The 18377-nt window shown below is 36.8% G+C and overlaps 1 protein-coding gene and 1 long non-coding RNA gene across 8 annotated transcripts; one reads left to right on the top strand and one right to left on the bottom strand.

Annotated features, from left to right (window-relative positions):
• The first annotated feature begins 6346 nt into the window (after positions 1-6346).
• LOC148693662 (uncharacterized) lies at positions 6347-9331 on the top strand. 6 transcript variants are annotated; one of them, XR_015951894.1, is made up of 5 exons: positions 6348-6692; positions 6778-6891; positions 6985-7036; positions 7223-7265; positions 8949-9331. It is a non-coding gene; the product is annotated as an uncharacterized LOC148693662 (long non-coding RNA). The 6 variants fall into 6 exon arrangements; XR_015951899.1 differs by having other exon boundaries at positions 6347-6677; positions 7223-9331; XR_015951896.1 differs by having other exon boundaries at positions 6355-6687; positions 7223-9331.
• A 610-nt stretch (positions 9332-9941) lies between these two features.
• LOC137729695 (mitochondrial phosphate carrier protein 1, mitochondrial) lies at positions 9942-13701 on the bottom strand. Of its 2 annotated transcripts, none has more exons than XM_068468702.2 (6): positions 13290-13701; positions 11806-12155; positions 11688-11731; positions 10775-10989; positions 10557-10681; positions 9942-10470 (listed from the first exon to the last, which is right to left on the bottom strand). In XM_068468702.2, the coding sequence occupies exons 1-6, from the start codon at positions 13425-13427 to the stop codon at positions 10413-10415; spliced, it is 930 nt and encodes a 309-aa protein (XP_068324803.2). In that variant the 5' UTR covers positions 13428-13701; the 3' UTR covers positions 9942-10412. The 2 variants fall into 2 exon arrangements, with proteins under 2 accessions (XP_068324803.2, XP_068324802.2); XM_068468701.2 differs by having other exon boundaries at positions 9942-10484; positions 13290-13605.
• Positions 13702-18377: the final 4676 nt, after the last annotated feature.

The raw sequence follows: 18377 nt of genomic DNA, 5'->3' as shown, positions 1-18377 counted from the left end.
CGCACCATCCCCCAGCTTTTTTTATTTTTTATTCCTCTCTTTCTTCTTCTTCTTCTTCTTCTTCTTCTTCTTCTTCTTCATCCTCCTCCTTTCTTCCTCCCCCAACGCTTTTTTTTTCCCTCTCTTCTTCTTCTTCCTTTCTTCCTCCCCCAGCCCTCCATTCCTTCTTCCCTGCAACCCACACCCTCCCCCAGCTTTTTTTTCCTCTCTCTCTCTCTTCTTCTTCTTCTTCTTCTTCTTCTTCTTCTTCTTTTCTTCCTCCCCCAACCCTCCATTTCTTCTTCCCTGCAACCCGCACATTCCCCCAGCTTTTTTTTCTTTCCTTTCTCTCTTCTTCTTCCTCCTTTCTTCCTCCCCCAACCCTCCCTTCCTTCTTTCCTGCAACCTGCACCCTCCCCTAACTTTTTTTTTCCTCTTTCTTCTTCTTCTTCTTCCTTTCTTCCTCCCCCAACCCTCTCTTCCTTCTTCCCTGCAACCTGTACCCTCCCCCAACCTTCCCTCACCTTCATTCTTCCCTCTGTAATTTCTTCCCCATCCCTTTCTCTCTCTAAAATCACTACAAGCCTAACCCATATGGATATTTCTCTTCCTACCACAATTTCTTCCTTATTCCCCTCTTTAAAATCCCTCTCTGCAACCTGCAACCTGCAATCTTCCATCTCCGCTGCGACGATGACAATGACCAGCCAGGGTTTTTCGGGTCTGAATCCACTACGTACCAATTGGAGAAGGTTTTTCCAGTTTATGCATTGGGGATTTCGAAGATAGGGGGATAGGGAAGAAATTACAGACGGAAGAAGGAAGGTGGGGGAAGGTTGGGGAGACTGATGGTGAAGGAAGGCTGGGGGGAGGGTGCGGGTTGTAGGGAAGAAGGAATGGAGGGTTGGGGGAGGAAGAAAGGAAGAAGAAGAATAGAGTGGGAAAAAAAATAATCCACGTGGACCCTTTAATAACACGTGACGCCCAGTTATTGTCCACATGGGTGCCACATCATCATTTAACGGGAGACTTAACAGTTTGACTAACGGATGTATGAGACTGTCCAAAAATTAACACTTTAGGTATGACTCTGGGAAGAAAAAAACTTGATGTATCAAATGTTGAAAACCACGAAACATGAGGATAGTAAACATAGTTTAACCCTATATATATATATATATATATATTGAAAATTGGATGAAGTTCTATGTATATGAAAGGGTGGTTAGCTAAATATGATAAGAAACAATAAAAATTTAAATGGATCATTCTTTTTGGTGTGATGCGGACCAAAGTCCCTTTCACTAGTTTTCCAAAAAAAAAAAAAGTCCCTTTCACTATAAATGAAGAGCTTCTAGATTAAAGAGATAAAAAAAATATAGAAAACATTGCCATACAAACGAAATTGGTGAAACCATTCATCAATGGTCAATTTTCTATCCCTAAGAAGGCAAACATGCATATAACCAAGTCAATTTTATAAATGGAATATTTTTATTATTTTCTAATAATTTTTATTTATTTTCTGTTGGCTAGCTCGTAAGTGAGGAAATCTAAAGCCAATAAGTAGGGCAATTTCCAACCGAATGAGAGCCAAATGACTCGTTTTAGCCCTATAGCCCTCTAAGAAATTAATATTTTAATGAACAGTACATGATCATATTTCTTACCATCTCCAACCGAGGGGCCAGAGGGCCATGAGCCAAATATAGCATTGTGGCAAAAAACCATCTCCAACCGAGGAGGCCAAAGGCCCATAGGGCCAAACATAATTTATTATTTAAATTTAAAAACTACAACTACAACAAATTAAATGTAATATAATTAAATATTTAAAATAAATTGTGAAAACACTTATTTCGTCGTAGTAATTGACGCCACACTCATGTCTATTTGCGATGGTTAATAGTTGCATGTTAAATTAATTTATTAATTTAAGTGTCAAATTACTAGTACAACTTAGTTTGAGATAGCCCCACATCGACCATGGGAGAGAATTGAGCAAGAAAACAGACCTATAAAAGGAACATCCCAACATTGAACTAATCATACCTTTCTTGGCCTATAAATATATATATATATATATATATATATTTTTTTTTTTTTTTTAATTTTGGCCCAAAAAAAAAAAAATCAAATCCAATAGTAACCGATGTCAACTAACCGTTGCTAACTGGCATTACGCTGATGTCAGCTAGCCGTTGGTTTCAAATTTATGGTCTGGCCCGGGGCTAACTGGCTGGCCCATTTTATGGCCAGCCCGTTGGACCTTTTCTTCTTTTTGGCCCGGTGGGGCTTACGAGTCCTTTGGACTGGCCCTCGGTTGAATGAGGTTTTCGTGTCATTTCGAACTATTTTCGACCCTCTGACTGGATCAGTTGGAGATGGCCTAAGGTCCACAATAATCCAGCCAAATGGTTAAATAGTGCAAAGTTGGTCATTTAGTACTCCGATCTAGTAGTATTTCTCTTTACTTATAATTAAGAGGTTTTATCGAATGTGAAGTTGAACAATATTATTATAGCAAGTTTATTATAAGACTTAGCCTACTTCTTTACTTTTTTTATTTAAATATTATCGTTTGTTTAAAAAAATAATAATAATAATAAAGAAAAGGAAAAAAAAGTAGTGCAAAGCTGAAATACCTGACCCAAAATTCTGGTAGAAGTTTGCAGTCAACTCACTGCAGCCTAAAACTGAAAAATGAAAAGGGCAAATGGGACACTGTGTCTATTAAAGCATAGCAGCCACCTATAGGGAAAATTTTTAGGTGTGACGGGAACACGGATGGTACACCACGTGTCTCAATGCAAGTGGTGGAAAATTTTAATTTTTAAGTTATTAATATTTTAACACATATGACCCACCATTTATATTGAGACACGTGGTGTACCATCTCGTGTGACGGGAACACTGAAAAATCTCTCCACCTATAGATGCATAGGTCCAATGACATAAAATCCAAGTTCTTCTGAGACGCATGGACTTTATGGCCTGAATATACTGTTGTGTTTTATGTTCAATAATATGACATGGGAAATTTTTTTTCATACATAAACAGCGTCATATGTTAACATGAAATGTTACAATTATAGTATATGTACTATATAAGTTGTTTTTAATGTGAAGAGTTTAAATACAACTAAGGCAAATGAAGTGGTTAATTTGTTTACGTGCAACGAATCACACATCAAAATAAATTAGCATCAAATTAAACCAAATTGAACAAGAAAATTAACGTCATAAAACACCAAGACCAAATTGATTAGATTAAAATTTTCCTAAGTACAACACAAGGATCCTAATCAATCAATTAGTGTCAGCCCAATGGTGACATTGACGAACATTTCAAGGATTAGAACAACTTCTATAACATTAACACCCATTATGTTTCTTTTTCATATGCATTCAAGAAAAAAATATATTAGTAAAATTTGTATAAACAGTCTCAATTATAGATTTCTATATCCATATATTGATTAAAAAAATGAAGTTGATATGAAAGGGAGGCTTAACTAAATAAGATCACCATTTTATTATTGCTTAGAGCATTCTTAATAAGAGACTATATGGAACTGTGGAAGCCTACTTTAGAGCTCAAAACCCAATTGTTGTCGAAACGGAGCTTAAATCCATGCATAAGGTACGAAACAAAGAATATGCCAATTTATGATCATGGCATGCCAATAGAATAATAATTTATTAGATGTCAAACCCATACAATCACGCATATCTACCATGTCAAGCTATATTATGATATTAATACATTAATATTATAGTACAAGTCACACAAAGCATGTGACACGCTTAAATGAGCTTAAGCCACTTAACAGGGCTTGCTGAGCTGTTCATAGTGTGTATGATTACATAGATTCATTGGCCTATGTGGAATTAGAATTGTGGATGACTTTTGGGTTGCTTGAGAGCACTAAAAGTCCAAGCTTATGATTTTGGCTTCACATGAGAATGTTTAGAGAGAACAGCTTTCCTTTTCAAGCTCACACATGAAAAAGATGAGAGAAAGCAAGAAGGAGCGTTACCAAAGATAGAGTCATGCAGTGGGACTTAGTCTAGTAAAAGTGTTGTGGGGCTTAGTTCAAGAAAGGAGAAATTTTGGGCAGTGTGCTCAAACAAGCTTCACGGAGTTTCTAGCCTCTACAACATTATACCAAAAGAGAAACATGTAGCTGCAGCCATGGAAAGATGAAAAGAAGACTCATCTAATTTGGAAGAGGAGAAAGGACCAAGAGATCCCCTAGCTGGAGCCTACAAAAGTCTTTGCTTCTATAAATACAAGGCATCAGTACCCTATAAAGGGGAAGACACACAAACACACAAGGGGAAGAAGAATGACAAGGGCAAGAATGCACCATGCAGAGCAAACTTGATCTAAGTGTAGGAAGCCCTGGTTTCTAAAGGATAAGTTTTTCTTTCATCCTGAGTCTTCCAATAAGTCTCCTTAACTCCTGCAAAACCATTAAAAACTTTAGATTAGCTACTTCAATACCATACAGCCAAGAACAACCTCTCTCTAATGCCAAAGTAGTGAGCTTTTAGCTTTCACACCATGCATCATTCGTGTAAGTCATAACTTATTGTGGTTACTGAGTCGTTTTCAGTGTTGTTTGTTAGTTTAACAAATACTCCTCAAAGCTACTGCAATCAATGAGAGAAACATTCTATCAGCGCCTAGGGAATCCACCATCAACGCTTAGGGAAATGCTCTGTCAACTCCTAGAGAAACATTCCATCAGTGCCCAGGGAAATGTCCTATCAGCATTGGAAGCACTTCAGTGCCTAAGCACTCAACATAATACCAAACCAAGCATCCAAAAGTTGCTGTAACAAGAACAAAGCATTCCCTAGGACTTGTTTTTCCTCTGGGATGCTTTGGGCCTAGTCATCACTAACTCAAAAACGAGGGACATGAAGGTTTTGGCTTGTTTCTTTACAATATAAGCCCTTAGGAAAACTAATGAAAATGGCTTGAAAACTTTGAGTTTTAACGATAAGGACAAAATAAAGGGTAAAATGAATAGTACTAGGTGTTGAGCAAAAATTGTACACAATATGTAAACAAATAATTCACTCGACACAATTTCACCCTCATTCATTTTTTGAAGAAGGTTTTATTAATTTGAGTTCGATCCATTCTAGGCTACACGCCTATTAATTACAACCTTCTTTTAGGAAAGGAATACCCTTTGATTCTAATATGAATAAATTGTAACTTTGGGGATTTGGGTGTTTATTTGATTTTGTGACTGCATCTAGGTAGAGCCTTAGATTGCCTACGTACCCTCGTTGAGGGATCAAGTCACTCGTAGTTCCTTAGTATTTGTTACTTGTTTAGATTTGATGCCTTGTGCAGTTTTAGCTCGTGCGGATGAGGACTTTGAACCATTAGAGCTTTTGATGCCTTGTGCAGTTTTAGCTTTTGCAGGCAGCGATTGAATCCTTGTGCAGTTTTAGCTCGTGCGGGCGAGGACAAGTCATTGGAGCGATTTATACCTTGTGCAGTTTTAGCTCGTGCGAGCAAGGACTTTAAGTCATTAGAGCGATTGATGCCTTGTGTAGTTTTAACTTGTGCGGGCGTACGTGCGGGCAAGGACTTTAAGCCGTTGGAGCGAGTGATGCCTTGTGCAGTTTTAGCTCGTGCGGGCGAGGACTTTAAACCGTTGGAGCGATTGATGCCTTGTGCAGTTTTAGCTCGTGCGGGCGAGGACTTTAAGCCGTTGGAGCGTTTAACGTAGCTTCGTGATTTTTGAGCTCGTGCGGGTGAGGACTTTAAGCCGTTGGAGCGTTTAACGTAGCTTCGCGAGGACTTTAAGCCATTAAAGTGTTTAACGTAGCTTCATGATTTTTGAGTTCGTGGAAGTGAGGACTTTAAGCCGTTGGAGCATTTAACGTAGCTTCGTGATTTTTGAGCTCGTGCGGGCGAGGACTTTAAGCCATTTGAGCGTTTAATGTAGCTTCGTGATTTTTGAGACTCGTTGCGGTTTTGTGCCATTTGATATTTGATACGGCTTCATGCCATTTGAGATTTTCTTTCGGCTTTGTGCCATTTGGGATTTGATACAGCTTCGTGCCCTTTGAAACTTGACGTGACTTCGTGCCACTTGAATTTGGAGGGCGGCTTTGTGCCATTTGAGATTTTTCTTCGGTTTCATGCCATTTGATATTTGATTTTTTATTTGACATTTGTCGTGGCTTCGCGCCATTTAAGTCTTGTTATGCCTTTGTGCTTTTTGATACTTGATATGGCTTCATGCCATTTGAGATTTTGTCAGAGAGTACCATCGAACTTTGTGTTCTAAGATGGTTAGCATCACGATATTTGAAGTGATGCGTGTCTACCAACTTGATGCCGACATTATCTTTATAATGTTGATATTGTCTTTATATTTCTTTTCGTCTTGGAATGCACCATCCTCTCGCCATTTAATACTTGGCCAGAATTCAAATTCATGGGGTTACTCACATACAGAGCCCATATAAATTTAGATGGGGAGCTATGACTTCGTGCCACTTGAATTTGGAGATTTTTCCCCCCGCGAAATAGGTTCAGAGATTTTTCCCCCTTTTTCTTGGCTCTTATACCAGTGGTCTTCCTCCAGAAATAATTCCGATATTCTGGGCTTCCACGGATTTCGTATATTTCGAACTTCTATTTGGATTGGGTAACTGTTGATTTCCAAGTGAGGATGGGTAAGGTTTGTTAGAGCTCAGATCCTTTTCAAATTTCTTCAATTTACCATCATTTCCCCCCTTAAATCATAAAGGCTTCCTCTTGTGCAGGTCATAAACTCTTTCATTTTTCTGCTGCATTGTTCTCTTGCTCTTACTACCCGGCTTGTGATTCTTTTGTGGAGCAAAAATTCAAAGCAAAAAGGAGGAGAAAATAACCAGCAGGTCACCCCATTTTCGTTTTTTTAATGTTCTGGTTTTGATTTGGAGTGGGTTGAAACTCTGAACTGTAACGAACTTATCAATTATTTCGTGCAGGTGTCTCGGGCAATGACATCTCTTCGATTTGGTTTGTTGCTGTGTCTTTCAGGTAAATGAACTTGATTGGGTTGACAAAACAAAAACCCTTCTTTTTTGTAATGGTAGATGATAAGCCTAATTTGATGTTGGTAACTTCTGTAGTCTAAATTTATATAACTTTTCCTTTATCATCAGTAGCTTTCAGTACCATTTTGACTTGGTTTTTGACACGGTCGGTGGACAAACCATTTTGCAGTACCAAATTTATTGAAGACAATTGTTGAATCATGGCTCCAAAGGTGAGAATTACACCCTGAAATTTGTGGTAACGTACTCATAGTATCTGCCGTATTTTGAATGGGTTTTAATGTTTCAGTGTGTAATAATCGTTCTTTGGCATTTCTGTTGCATTGAGAATTATTTGGCTGGTCTCGACAGTGGGCATTTGGACACCCTTTTTGTGCTCCCATCCATGTGTTGTCTTTGATACTTGCCATCTTTTCTCATTAACACTTGTACAAAGTGATGCTTTTCCCAAAATCTTTTGTAATTTTGATTTGTCTTCTAGTTCTTTGGGTGTTAATACAAAGGTTGCCATGTGAATGAGTTTCCCAATTAATTTGGGAAGTTTGATAGCAAGCTTTTCCTTCTTTGTAAACTTGGGACAGCTTTGAACTCTTTCAAATCCAACTTCACGTGGCAGAGAAGGATATCCCCTTTAGCTGTTTATTTAGAGATTGGCAAGTTTCCTTTCTTTCCCTTTGTCTTGTAGCATCTGTCAGTCTTACTTCAATGCTTTTGGTCAATATTTTTGACCCATACTTTAACTTTCTTCTTTGGTAAAGTCCTATGCTTTGACTTTGGTCCATCTTTGAAATATGCAAACAGCATCCCAATATATTTTGCTGGAACTTTATGAAGGGAGACATCATCTTTTCCAATTTCTCCTTTTCCTTGGACTCTTATCCCAAGTCAGTTTTCATAGGATTTTATGCAAAGGCCTTCTCCTCGTCTTGTACTCGTGAGTAGCAAAGAAAACAGAACAATTTCTTTCCTTTTGAGTTGCATTTTGTTATATGTTGATCCCTTGTTGTTTTTCTTCATAGAGACCAAGCATGGGTCGGTTTAAGGGGAACAAAAGTTGTATTTGACTTCTTTTCCTTTGTTCATTTGTCCATAAGTGCACCTATTTTCTCATTGGACCGTAAAGAATGACCTTGCATATAAGACTTGACTTTCTATATCTGCTTCCTTGACTTGATTTTTGACCGATAGCAATTAGAATGATCCTTTGTTGTCTTTCAAGTCTCCTTAACTTTGCCCAACATGATAACCATAAGAATGGCATTCATGTTACCTAGAAGACTTGCCGTCAATGTTCAGAGTCGAATGAAACTTTGCTCTTTCTGTATCCAAAACCTTTGCTTGCCGTAACACCAATTGCTCCTTTCCTTCTTGGCACGGACGGCAAGCATAGGTTACTTAGACTTGACTGGAACTTCACGGGATGGTCTAGGCCACCCCGAAGAAATTCATGGGAATGACGGCAGTGGCGAGGAGCGAAACTCTTGTGTACTTTTGCTCTCTTCAGATTTAGGCAGAAAGAAAACATGTGGCTGCTTTTTTTTGGACCGCTTTGTGTTGTTGTTGCAGTTATAGAAGAGTAGTCGGGTTACCATTTAAGAAACCCTCCTTGCACAGAAACCTTTTATGGTGGCTTGTTGGCAATTTTCTTGATGATTACAGGTTCAAGGTAGTTGATTATGCCCCATTTTTTCACTTTTGTCTGCAACACAACATTAAACAAGAGAGATAAATAAATTAACAGAACTTGTTTCATACCTGGTGATGAATGTTCTTCTTTGGATCTTGATTCGAAAGCACGAATGGATGAATGTTCTTCTTTGGATCTTGGTTCACTTTTCTAGCAGCACTTCGTTGCTTTTGATATTTTCTCTCAAAGTTTTTCTTGTTTTCTGCAGATTATCCCCTCTATTTTTCCGTCTCCTTCTTGCTGCAGCTGATGCCTATTCATAGGCATCCTGGGAAGGCTCTAGAGTTTTTTACGTGGGGGAGATGGAGGCCATGTTTTCTACCACTTTCTTTTAACCTCTTCCACATTCTTTTGTTGCAGAAAAGTGGGGAGCCCCCCTGTCTTGCACGTTTCTCCCTTTTGTAGGAAGGGATTCAAATCCTGTTTACTTTTATTATTATATTTATTTTTTAAAATTTATTTATGGATGTTTGACTTGTATGTAAAGCCCATCCTCGTCTTTTGGGCTGAATTACATTTTTGTTTTGCCTTGTAGTTTGACCCAATTTGTATGGACTTTACATTTTTTTATATATGTTATATATTTTTAAATGTGATTTTTCGTTAAAATGAATAATACCAGAAGTTTTTCGTTAAAGTTTCTTACAATTTTTGACACGAAAACTCCCCAAAATGATGTCCCACAAGGGTATTTTTGATATTTTACTGTTTAGGTGAGGAGCATTAAACATGGGCAAAACCGTCAAAACACAATTGAATGAACAATATTTTTAGTGCTCATAATACAATTTGGGCATTTTAGTATAAATGGTCTTTGAGATTGACATAACTCTTTACTTTGGTCCTTGATATTTAAAATCGATAAAAATGGCCATTGTGTTTTTCCACCATCAATCATTTTGGTCATTCTGTGAAAAATCTCTGTTAAATAAAGACCAAAATGACAAAAATACCCCCAATTTAATAAACAATATGCCAAAATGATTTGACAAAATTTGAGAGTATTTTTGTTATTTTTTTCCTTATTGAACGAAGGTTTTTCATTAAATGACTAAAATGATTGACAATGAACAAATTAAAGGGTCAGTTCTATTGATTTTAAATCTCAGAGACCAAAATGAGGAGTTATGCCAATCTTAAGAACCATTCAAGGTAAAAAAAAAAAAGGTACAATTTTTAATAAAGGATATCTAACCATGAGTGACATGCCACTTGCACCACGATGTAGTGATATTTTTATTTGCATGTAAGTTATCTCAAGTTCAAAATCGATCCCATTGTACAGAGCGCGTGCCCTGCACTGAAAAGGCTCCTCAAAGTGTATAGCTTAGCTTTCCATAGGACTCATGAAACCCCTACTAACATAACATTTGAAGTATACAAAATGTCTTCCAAGGCAAAGCTCATACTTTATAATTGCTGCTGCACGTTAACATAAAAGCATGCAGCACAATCTATTTACATCTTATATACCCAAAATTATAACGTTCCACGAAGCTAGACTGCCGATCAACGACATATTATGGATATAACAAAACTATTTACCGTAGCCTAACGAAGGATCAAAGCCGAAAAGCCAGAGACAAACGATAGTATTTTCTGGCCCTAAGGGTGACTTCCCCTCATCCTCAAAGAAATTGATCCGATTCAACTGTTCTTTATCTAATCTATGTTATTCAGATGATATGTTAGCTTCTTCAAGACGCCTGGTAAGCCCTCCACTAGATGGCCTGAAATTTTCAAACTGGAACTTGTCATTAGATGAAACAAGAGAGAAAATGTCGGGTTGTGTGTGAATCAAGTAACAGGCGCTTACAGTCCACAAAGAACTTTGATGCTGTCATAGAAAAACCACTGCAAGGTAATAACAGGGCCGACAAGTGTAATTCGCACAGGAAGACTTCGAGTAAATAGATTAACAAGGCCAATGTTCTTCACAGCCTGAAGATAAGATATAAAACCAATGCATTAATTGATGCTTTAACCTTGAAATGCAAGAAAAGAACCAATGAAAAGCTTAATTCGAAGGGCTACCTGCATCACATTGGCAGCCTTTTTATTGTAAAGGGAGGAAACAATGTTGTCTGCGGGGTTGGAGACCACAGTACCAACAGCTCCTGCTGCATAGGCCGCTAAACATGTCACACCAAGCTGTTGGGCTCTTGAACAATCCTCTTTTCTCCTTTGCATAATGTTGCGATAAATCAGATCCACTGAGTGCTCAAACGTCGTGAACATTATCACAGTGACTGAAGAAAATGAATACAACAGGAAATTTAATAAAAATAGTTACTGCAATGTGACATTGCATAATCTCTAGTCACTACTGAATGCTTGATCACAATAAATAAGAAAAGATAGTAACTTTCTCATGCTAAATGGCAGAAAGAAGCTAGCCAATTGCTTGGGTCAGGCTCCAACAGGGTACGATTTAGTCTCGAAGGTTTAATGTAATAATTTCCTGTAATAGATTTAAGACTATTTTCTTGTTTAAAATTTTCAATAAAACTTCTAAACCAAAATCATTACTGGAAATGTAGGACGGCTTTGTCAGAAATCATTATAGGATTGTGTACATGAAAATTTTGAACGATAACTAACAGACGCAGACAGCCAAAAGAAGTTTATTTCTACTTCAAAATAACCACACTAGCAACAACGCAGCTCTAGTAATGACATATAGCCAACTACCGTCATGATTTCTTACTGCTATTAACAGAAATCATGTATAAGATTTTGTACTGAATACTAATATATTATTTAAAATTGCAGGATGGCATGAACCTCAAAACTGCATTGGCTGCCCCTTAACTGGATAAATCAGGACAACACAGACCCTTGAAATTTCTACCGTGACAAACCCCTTGAAGTATATTTTTAATTCAAAAGCAGGAATCCCACTAAACAAGCAAATGAAACTTTTACAATGCAGAGATAGAGATATTACATGGAAGATTTCGACCCCAAAGTGGTAAAAGTCCTCTGTAAAAGCTGCAGTGTAGATAAGCTGATAAGGATAACTGAGAAACTATGAGAAGGAAAAGGACTAGTTTTTGGTAACTCACCCAGATATCCCTTCGGTTGAGTATAGCTTTGGAAACCCATCAACTAAGCCCTTTGCAAAGTAGGGCTGTGTTTGAACTCGGACTTTGACGGCTTCAAAAGGACAGAGAGCCACATCAGCAAATACTTGAGCAGATGCACTGCTGAGGAAGAATATGGTACTCTTGTTGTGATCTATCAATGCATCCGAGTAAAGCTTCCTAAAGTATTCGTAGAGACCAAATCTGCAGCCACCCTGAACACCATATCCAAAAAGCTTTCCAGACCAACCTCTCCAAAGAGAAGAAGGGCCTTGTTCTTTCCAAAGAGTGGAAAACCCTGTACCCATCCTGTTATATTTAATTGGATTTACCTGAATTGGACATGTTAAATTATCAGCAGCCATAGAGAATAATAATGTTCTCGACTGTCAAAAGAGTAACGAATTTAAAGACAAATAAAAACAAGGGAGATCAATCCTTGAAACATTAATTTGCATCGCCCAGTAATGGAAATGGAAACTGAAATGAATATATGGAAACCAATGGAACCACATGAAATTTCACTACTGGAAAGAACAGAGATGTACATCTGGTAAGTCACTTGAAGATACAAGCTAAAGCACCAGAAGAATTATGTGCAAGGGAAGTGATGTAGTTGGTTATACTGACCTGAGACCCATGCCATTCAATGTATTAAATTTTTCAAGAAAAACCATCAGCACCGAGATCAATTTGCGAGGTTTTGGTCAAGGAGAAACATACCATCATACCGACCGCGCAAAACCCCTATTCCTTTTTTGGGAACTTCTATTCTTTAGAGACGGAACAATTTTTTCTATAAGGGCAAAGGCTAGCCTACTATGTTTAAACTCACCAAATGAAAACTTCAAACTTGGTATCTTATTATCCCACAGTTTCCTGATTTCTCATGCCAAATCCTTGCACATTATATTAATTCATCTCTAACAACAACTAAAACGATCAGTAAGTAAACAAAGGATACAGCCACCTCTGCAGCCAGTCTATTACTAATAAAAATTGGTAAGACATACAGTGGCACTCAACTGTACTAATCGGTAACATAAACACGCAAATGCAAAACTATAAAATCAGATTTGAGGGAACACGAAAAACCAGTATCGAACTATTGCAAAGTAAACTAAGCATGGATCTTTTATTCAAAAGTAAAACTTGAATGATCACAGTGACGAACATGAAAACAACTACAATTCCCTATAAAACAAATCCATGAAACACAATACTCGAAAATAGCTCATATTGTCACACAGAGCTGAAGATTAACTGTTTAATTGCTTAAGATTCTTCAGCTTCCAAGAACAAAAACACCAATGCCAGACAATACAAAGCAACAAGAACCCACCAAACATTTTGTCAACAAAAGGCAAAGTTCTCAACTTCAACACACAAAACATCCAAAAAAATTGGAGAGCAAGCTAAAAAGGTTGATTAACAACAAAACGCAGAAAAAATAATGGAAAACTGACCTGCATATTAACTTTCAAGACATCGAGAGGCGTGATTGCGAGATGGGTAGCGCCAGCACTGAGCATTCCCCCAACAGTGCAGAGCCCATAATACGCAGGTGAAAATTCCTCACACAACCTTCCTTCAACCCCTGCCATGATCTCGACAATCTCAACACTCTCTCACTTCCAATCTCACATCCCTTTAAGTTCCAACCCCAAGAGGAGCAAAACCCATCTGATAGATTCTTGGGTTGGAGGGCCGGAGAGATAGAGAGAGAGAGAGAGAGAGAGAGAGAGAGAAGAGCTTACTTGGTAGTAGTTGCAAACTCGCTACAAACTAGCTTTAGGGCGTTGGGGGAATAAAAAAAAGGGTAAAAGGAGGTTCCAGGATCACGTGGCAGCGGGGATTTGTGCAAAAAATTTCGATGCCATGGACGACTTCTCTAGCTACGTATACGTCCACGTTTACGATCCAAATACATGGCTTTGCCATTCTCAACTAAACCCAACTGTATTGCTCTTTATGGCGTGGGCTATACGCTGGCCGTGAACGTATTCAATTTGAGTTTAGTTGTTGGACTTTTTAGAGTCTGACTATTCTTTTATGCATAGTAGAGAGAAATTTCGGCATCATGGTTTATAACTAGAACAATTCTCGTATTAAGTGAATTTAGTGTAAAGTCTAATGAAATTGAAATGTAAGAGGCCCTTACTTGGCCATGACGGTTTAACTAGAAATTTTGACACTAGTCTTATTTTGCTAGATCTGTCGCGGCATCGCTTTTGTTGGATTCTAGCAACAGTGGATTTTACATAAGCGGTATCGTCTCAGATAGAGAGGACCCAACCTGTGGAGATGAGTTGATAGTGGACTTCGTTCTTGTATTAGTTATGTTTTGTACGTGCTGTGTCTAGCGGGTAATGTCTCGCCTGGCGAGTGATGTGGTCTCGCTTGTTAGTGATAATTTTTGTGGTCTCGTTTGCCAGTGACAACATTGTGTGTGCCTTGGTATAGGTTTGCAGCGTATGTTGTATTTGTGGTGAATTTATACTACGGCACGATGTTGGGTAAGCATTTCTCAACTTATAGAAAAAATGTTTTGAGTTCGAATTCCTTATCCGATAGATCCAAAAAAACATTTTTTCACATGCTAGTTACATGACTATTCATTGATTATGTGATCATCTCCTCCTCATATGTTGTCACATGACCAACATGGCGGGATTACATGTGGGTTGCAGTGCATGGAGTTCTTTGTCCCAGCCAATTTTGAACAATGCATAGCTTTAATTAGGGTTTTACCACAACTTACTATCCGATTCTAGAAAGATCTTATTCAAGTAAAATACCAAACAAACATCATCTTCATCCATGTCCGATTGAGCCAATTATCTCAGTCTATCCAACTCTAAACCACATCGCTTCTTGTTTATGCGCCAATTCCTTTTGTTCTACATGTGTTAGTAACACATAGAGGAAATAAAAAAAAAAGATGAATTTAAGAATCTGAATAAATTCAATAGACATTTTAGCGTACACCATCTATTAAAAGGTATCAAATCCTTGATTACCAGGTGACAAAGTGAACATTTCTGAGTCATTTCGTGTACACAAAGATGTCATTGTAGTATGCAAGAACTTTTTGTTCATTTCCATGTTAGGGTTATCAGACCATAAAACAAATTTGGAAGAATTTATCTACAATGTTATTTGGGCTCAGCCCAATGGGCTTAACATTATATCTTCTAATTTACAAAGGAAGGTCCAAGTTTTATCTCAGGCCTGCATCATAACCCTATAATTCGACAGATTTGAATAGAAAGGAACAGAATCAAGATCAGTCACAAGGCGCTAGTTTTCAAGTTTTCAAGTTTTCCTACCAAAATCAACGGTTCTTAATTATTTGCTAATTACACAAATGATATATTGAGAAGTATAGATTTCCCTTCGTTCTCTCCATTCAATTAGGTAGCTAGCTGTAAGGCATTGATAAATGGTGATAGATGTCAAATTCAACGTACTTGTTTGGAAGAGAAATTTCGTAAATGATAAATTTGTTGGGACTGGTTTGAATTTGAGTTTTGACGATTATTTGTTTGAGATTCCTCCTGCTATTGTGGGACGTCTAGTTCAAGAAGATATTATGGGGGTATTTTATTTAGACTTGTGCTTGTGATTGTTTATGGTCTTTCTTGGGCTGTAACTCGTCTATTGAAATATTTTATTTTATTTTATTTTATTTTTTAACATATCACTTTTGTTCACTTTGATATTTATTAACCATCTATGATGCTAAGCTAAAGATTTATAGTTAAAATAATATAGAGAATTAGTAATCATATATTTACATGTTCAATTTATTAAAGAAAATTTATGATGTGAAGGGTGACTTACATGACAAGCAAAAGCTTATAGAATTCTCCTCTTTTTTTTTTTTTTTTTTTTTTTCAACAAACGATATACCTAGACTAAGGAATGAGGAACTGGACTTAGTCTCATTATATGCTAGTAATAATATAATTCAGATTCATCTTTCAAATTCGCCTTTCAAAATAAATAATTGAAACCCACAAGTACCATACCGCATGGAATTACTTGACCCACACAAAGCTGGCTTTCAAATTGTTGGTAACTTTGACATGCCAACCATGGAATAGACCCTATACTTGTTGGCTTCAATTATGCAAATCCCTAACTTGTTGAATTTGATGCCCCAACCATTGATATAATTGTAAATAATACTAACCAAATACAAATAAAAAAAATCAACCCAATTAAAAAAAAACAAAAAAAAAAACTCATTTCTTACGAATTACGAGTCATTATAATGACTCGCAAATTATAGTCTCATTCATGCACAAATCACTTATAAAAACACACACAAAAAAGAAAAGAATATATGCACTTGCTAAATTGTAATTTGTAGCACAAATTATAGTCTCATTCGTGCACAAATCACTTATAAAACACACACACAAAAAAGAAAAGAATATATGTACTTGCTAAACTGTAATTTGTAGCCACTTAGTACTGCAGTATAATGGTATACCTCTTCACTTGTAAGTGAGAGGTCTTAAGTTCAATTCTCGCCAAAGGTGAATTGGAACCTCATTATTGCTAGCCCATTATGTGACTTAACCCACTCCCATAGCTTTTTAGTATAGATAATATCGTTTGTTAAAAAAAACTACAGTTTGTATAACCAATGCTAATTTTGGTCAAGCCTGTCTTTGAGAATTTGGGGCCCTAGGCGAGCATTTGAAGTGGGGCATTAGAGTTATCTGACCCCCATCCTTTGTACATTGATATCTATAAAAAGTATTCGCTGAACACATGAAATGTCTATTTCTACATCAATATCAAATAAATTAACGTAAAAAAAAAAAAAAAAAAGGAAGTGTTATTGGGCACTTCATAAATCTTATTTTACACTCCTCACAAGTGTATTTTTCTTTCTAAATATTGAAAGTTTGGAGTGTAGAATAAGAATATTGGAGCGCCAATAACAATTCCCAAAAAAAAAAAAGAGAAAGATATACAAACATTACTTAAATATTATACATCTCACCTTTTTAGATGCAAATGTGCTAATTTTGAGTACATAATCTAAGCTTTCAACCAATTCTTTTCAATTGATAAAATAGCTAACCCATCCAATCTTTCTTGTAACATAGTTGATCGAAGTTAAGATTTCATCAACTTCAATTTTTGAAAAACTTCTTTTTGCAGAAGCAACTATAACTTGTATGGCTAACAAAATTCTACACACAAGACTCAATGACTCAAAAGTTTGTAAACTTCTTATTTGAACAAACACAAAGTTTGTAATATTAATTTTTATATAAACACTTATACAATAAAAAAATGAAGCCCCTCAAAAGCGGAGGCCCTTTGTGGCCCGTCTACTCCGTCTACCCTAAAAGGGGAATCCTATCAACTTATTCCGACCTAGGATAATAAGTTCATGAGCTTGGTCTTACTTCACTGTCAAGAAACAAAAGAAGATTTTCATCTTCAAATTTAACTCAGATGTAGCTCGCTTCTTTTTGGATGTGAATGTATCAAACCAAAATACCTAACAAACATTAGCTTTTCCTAAAAAATAGGTGATCCAGCCGCACTTTCTAGTAGGACTACTTTGATGATGGTGGGCCCTGATTTTGATATTTATAACATGTAGAAGGTAAGAGTAAAATATTTTCTGTTTAGAAAAGCAAAAAAATAAAACAAAATTAAAATAAAGGAGCTCAAAGAAAGGGAAGAAAAAAGGCAAGCCGAAAGCCCTACCTGGATTGTGGATTGGGAAATTTTATTTGAATCCTTGTAATTTCTTTTTACATCTAACTTATTCTTTACATTCATGTTATTTTAATTAAAGAATTAATATATTTTTAAACTCAATTTTATTACCTAGACTAACCTCCCAAACCCATTTCAAACGTAAATTTATCTTTGCACCCATTTAAAAAACAAAATCCCAAACTGAATTATTGAAGTTTGTATTTGTGCACTAGGGGAGACAGATCTCCAATGTGTTCATGAGATGTTTGAATCTGTTGAGGAGTATGTTAGAATATTTGAACTGCTTTTGTTTAAAGAATGTCGGCACAACTTTACAGCACCTGGAAGAAATTAACATAGGGTGTGTTCTAAAGATGCTCATATAATTGTTTGTGTAAGAAGCATTGAAAGGAGAAGGAGAGAGAGAGAAGAGAGATGTTCCACGTCCAATTTGTTTCCTCCTATTTTAGTCTAGTGATACATCTGAGTACAAATTTTAGAAATAATGAAAATAAAAAAGGCTAACCATGTATTTAGGGTTGGTCGATGGCCAGTATAGCTTATAGTACCTATGTTTTTTTCGTGGCTCTATGATTTTGTGAATTGACTAAAGTGTAACTTTTGGTGGTTAGGGTGGTATGATGTAATAGTCCTTCAAGTTAGTGAATGCAAGTAGACATTTAAAGAGGGGATGTGGCGACTCTCTCAACTCCACGACCTAGATCAGGTCTGATAGTCTCTGAGAATCCTTTTCTATATATCCATGTCAAGGGGTCAATAAATTCAAGAAGTTTATAATTACCATCCATTGATAAATCCATGTC

Source organism: Pyrus communis, chromosome 10 (assembly GCF_041283825.1).
Source record: "Pyrus communis isolate YQ-2024b chromosome 10, ASM4128382v1, whole genome shotgun sequence".
NCBI lineage: Eukaryota > Viridiplantae > Streptophyta > Magnoliopsida > Rosales > Rosaceae > Pyrus > Pyrus communis.
Note: the sequence above shows the minus strand (reverse complement) of the source record. Positions and strands in the feature narration are given on the sequence as shown.

Coding starts and splice junctions, on each gene's coding strand:
- LOC137729695 (XM_068468701.2), bottom strand. CDS start 13,427: ATGGCAGGGGTTGAAGGAAGGTTGTGTGAGGAATTTTCACCTGCGTAT. Junction 11,732..11,805: donor TCAACCGAAGGGATATCTGG/GTGAGTTACCAA, acceptor TCTACACTGCAG/CTTTTACAGAGGACTTTTAC. Junction 10,485..10,556: donor ATCAAAGTTCTTTGTGGACT/GTAAGCGCCTGT, acceptor GACAAGTTCCAG/TTTGAAAATTTCAGGCCATC.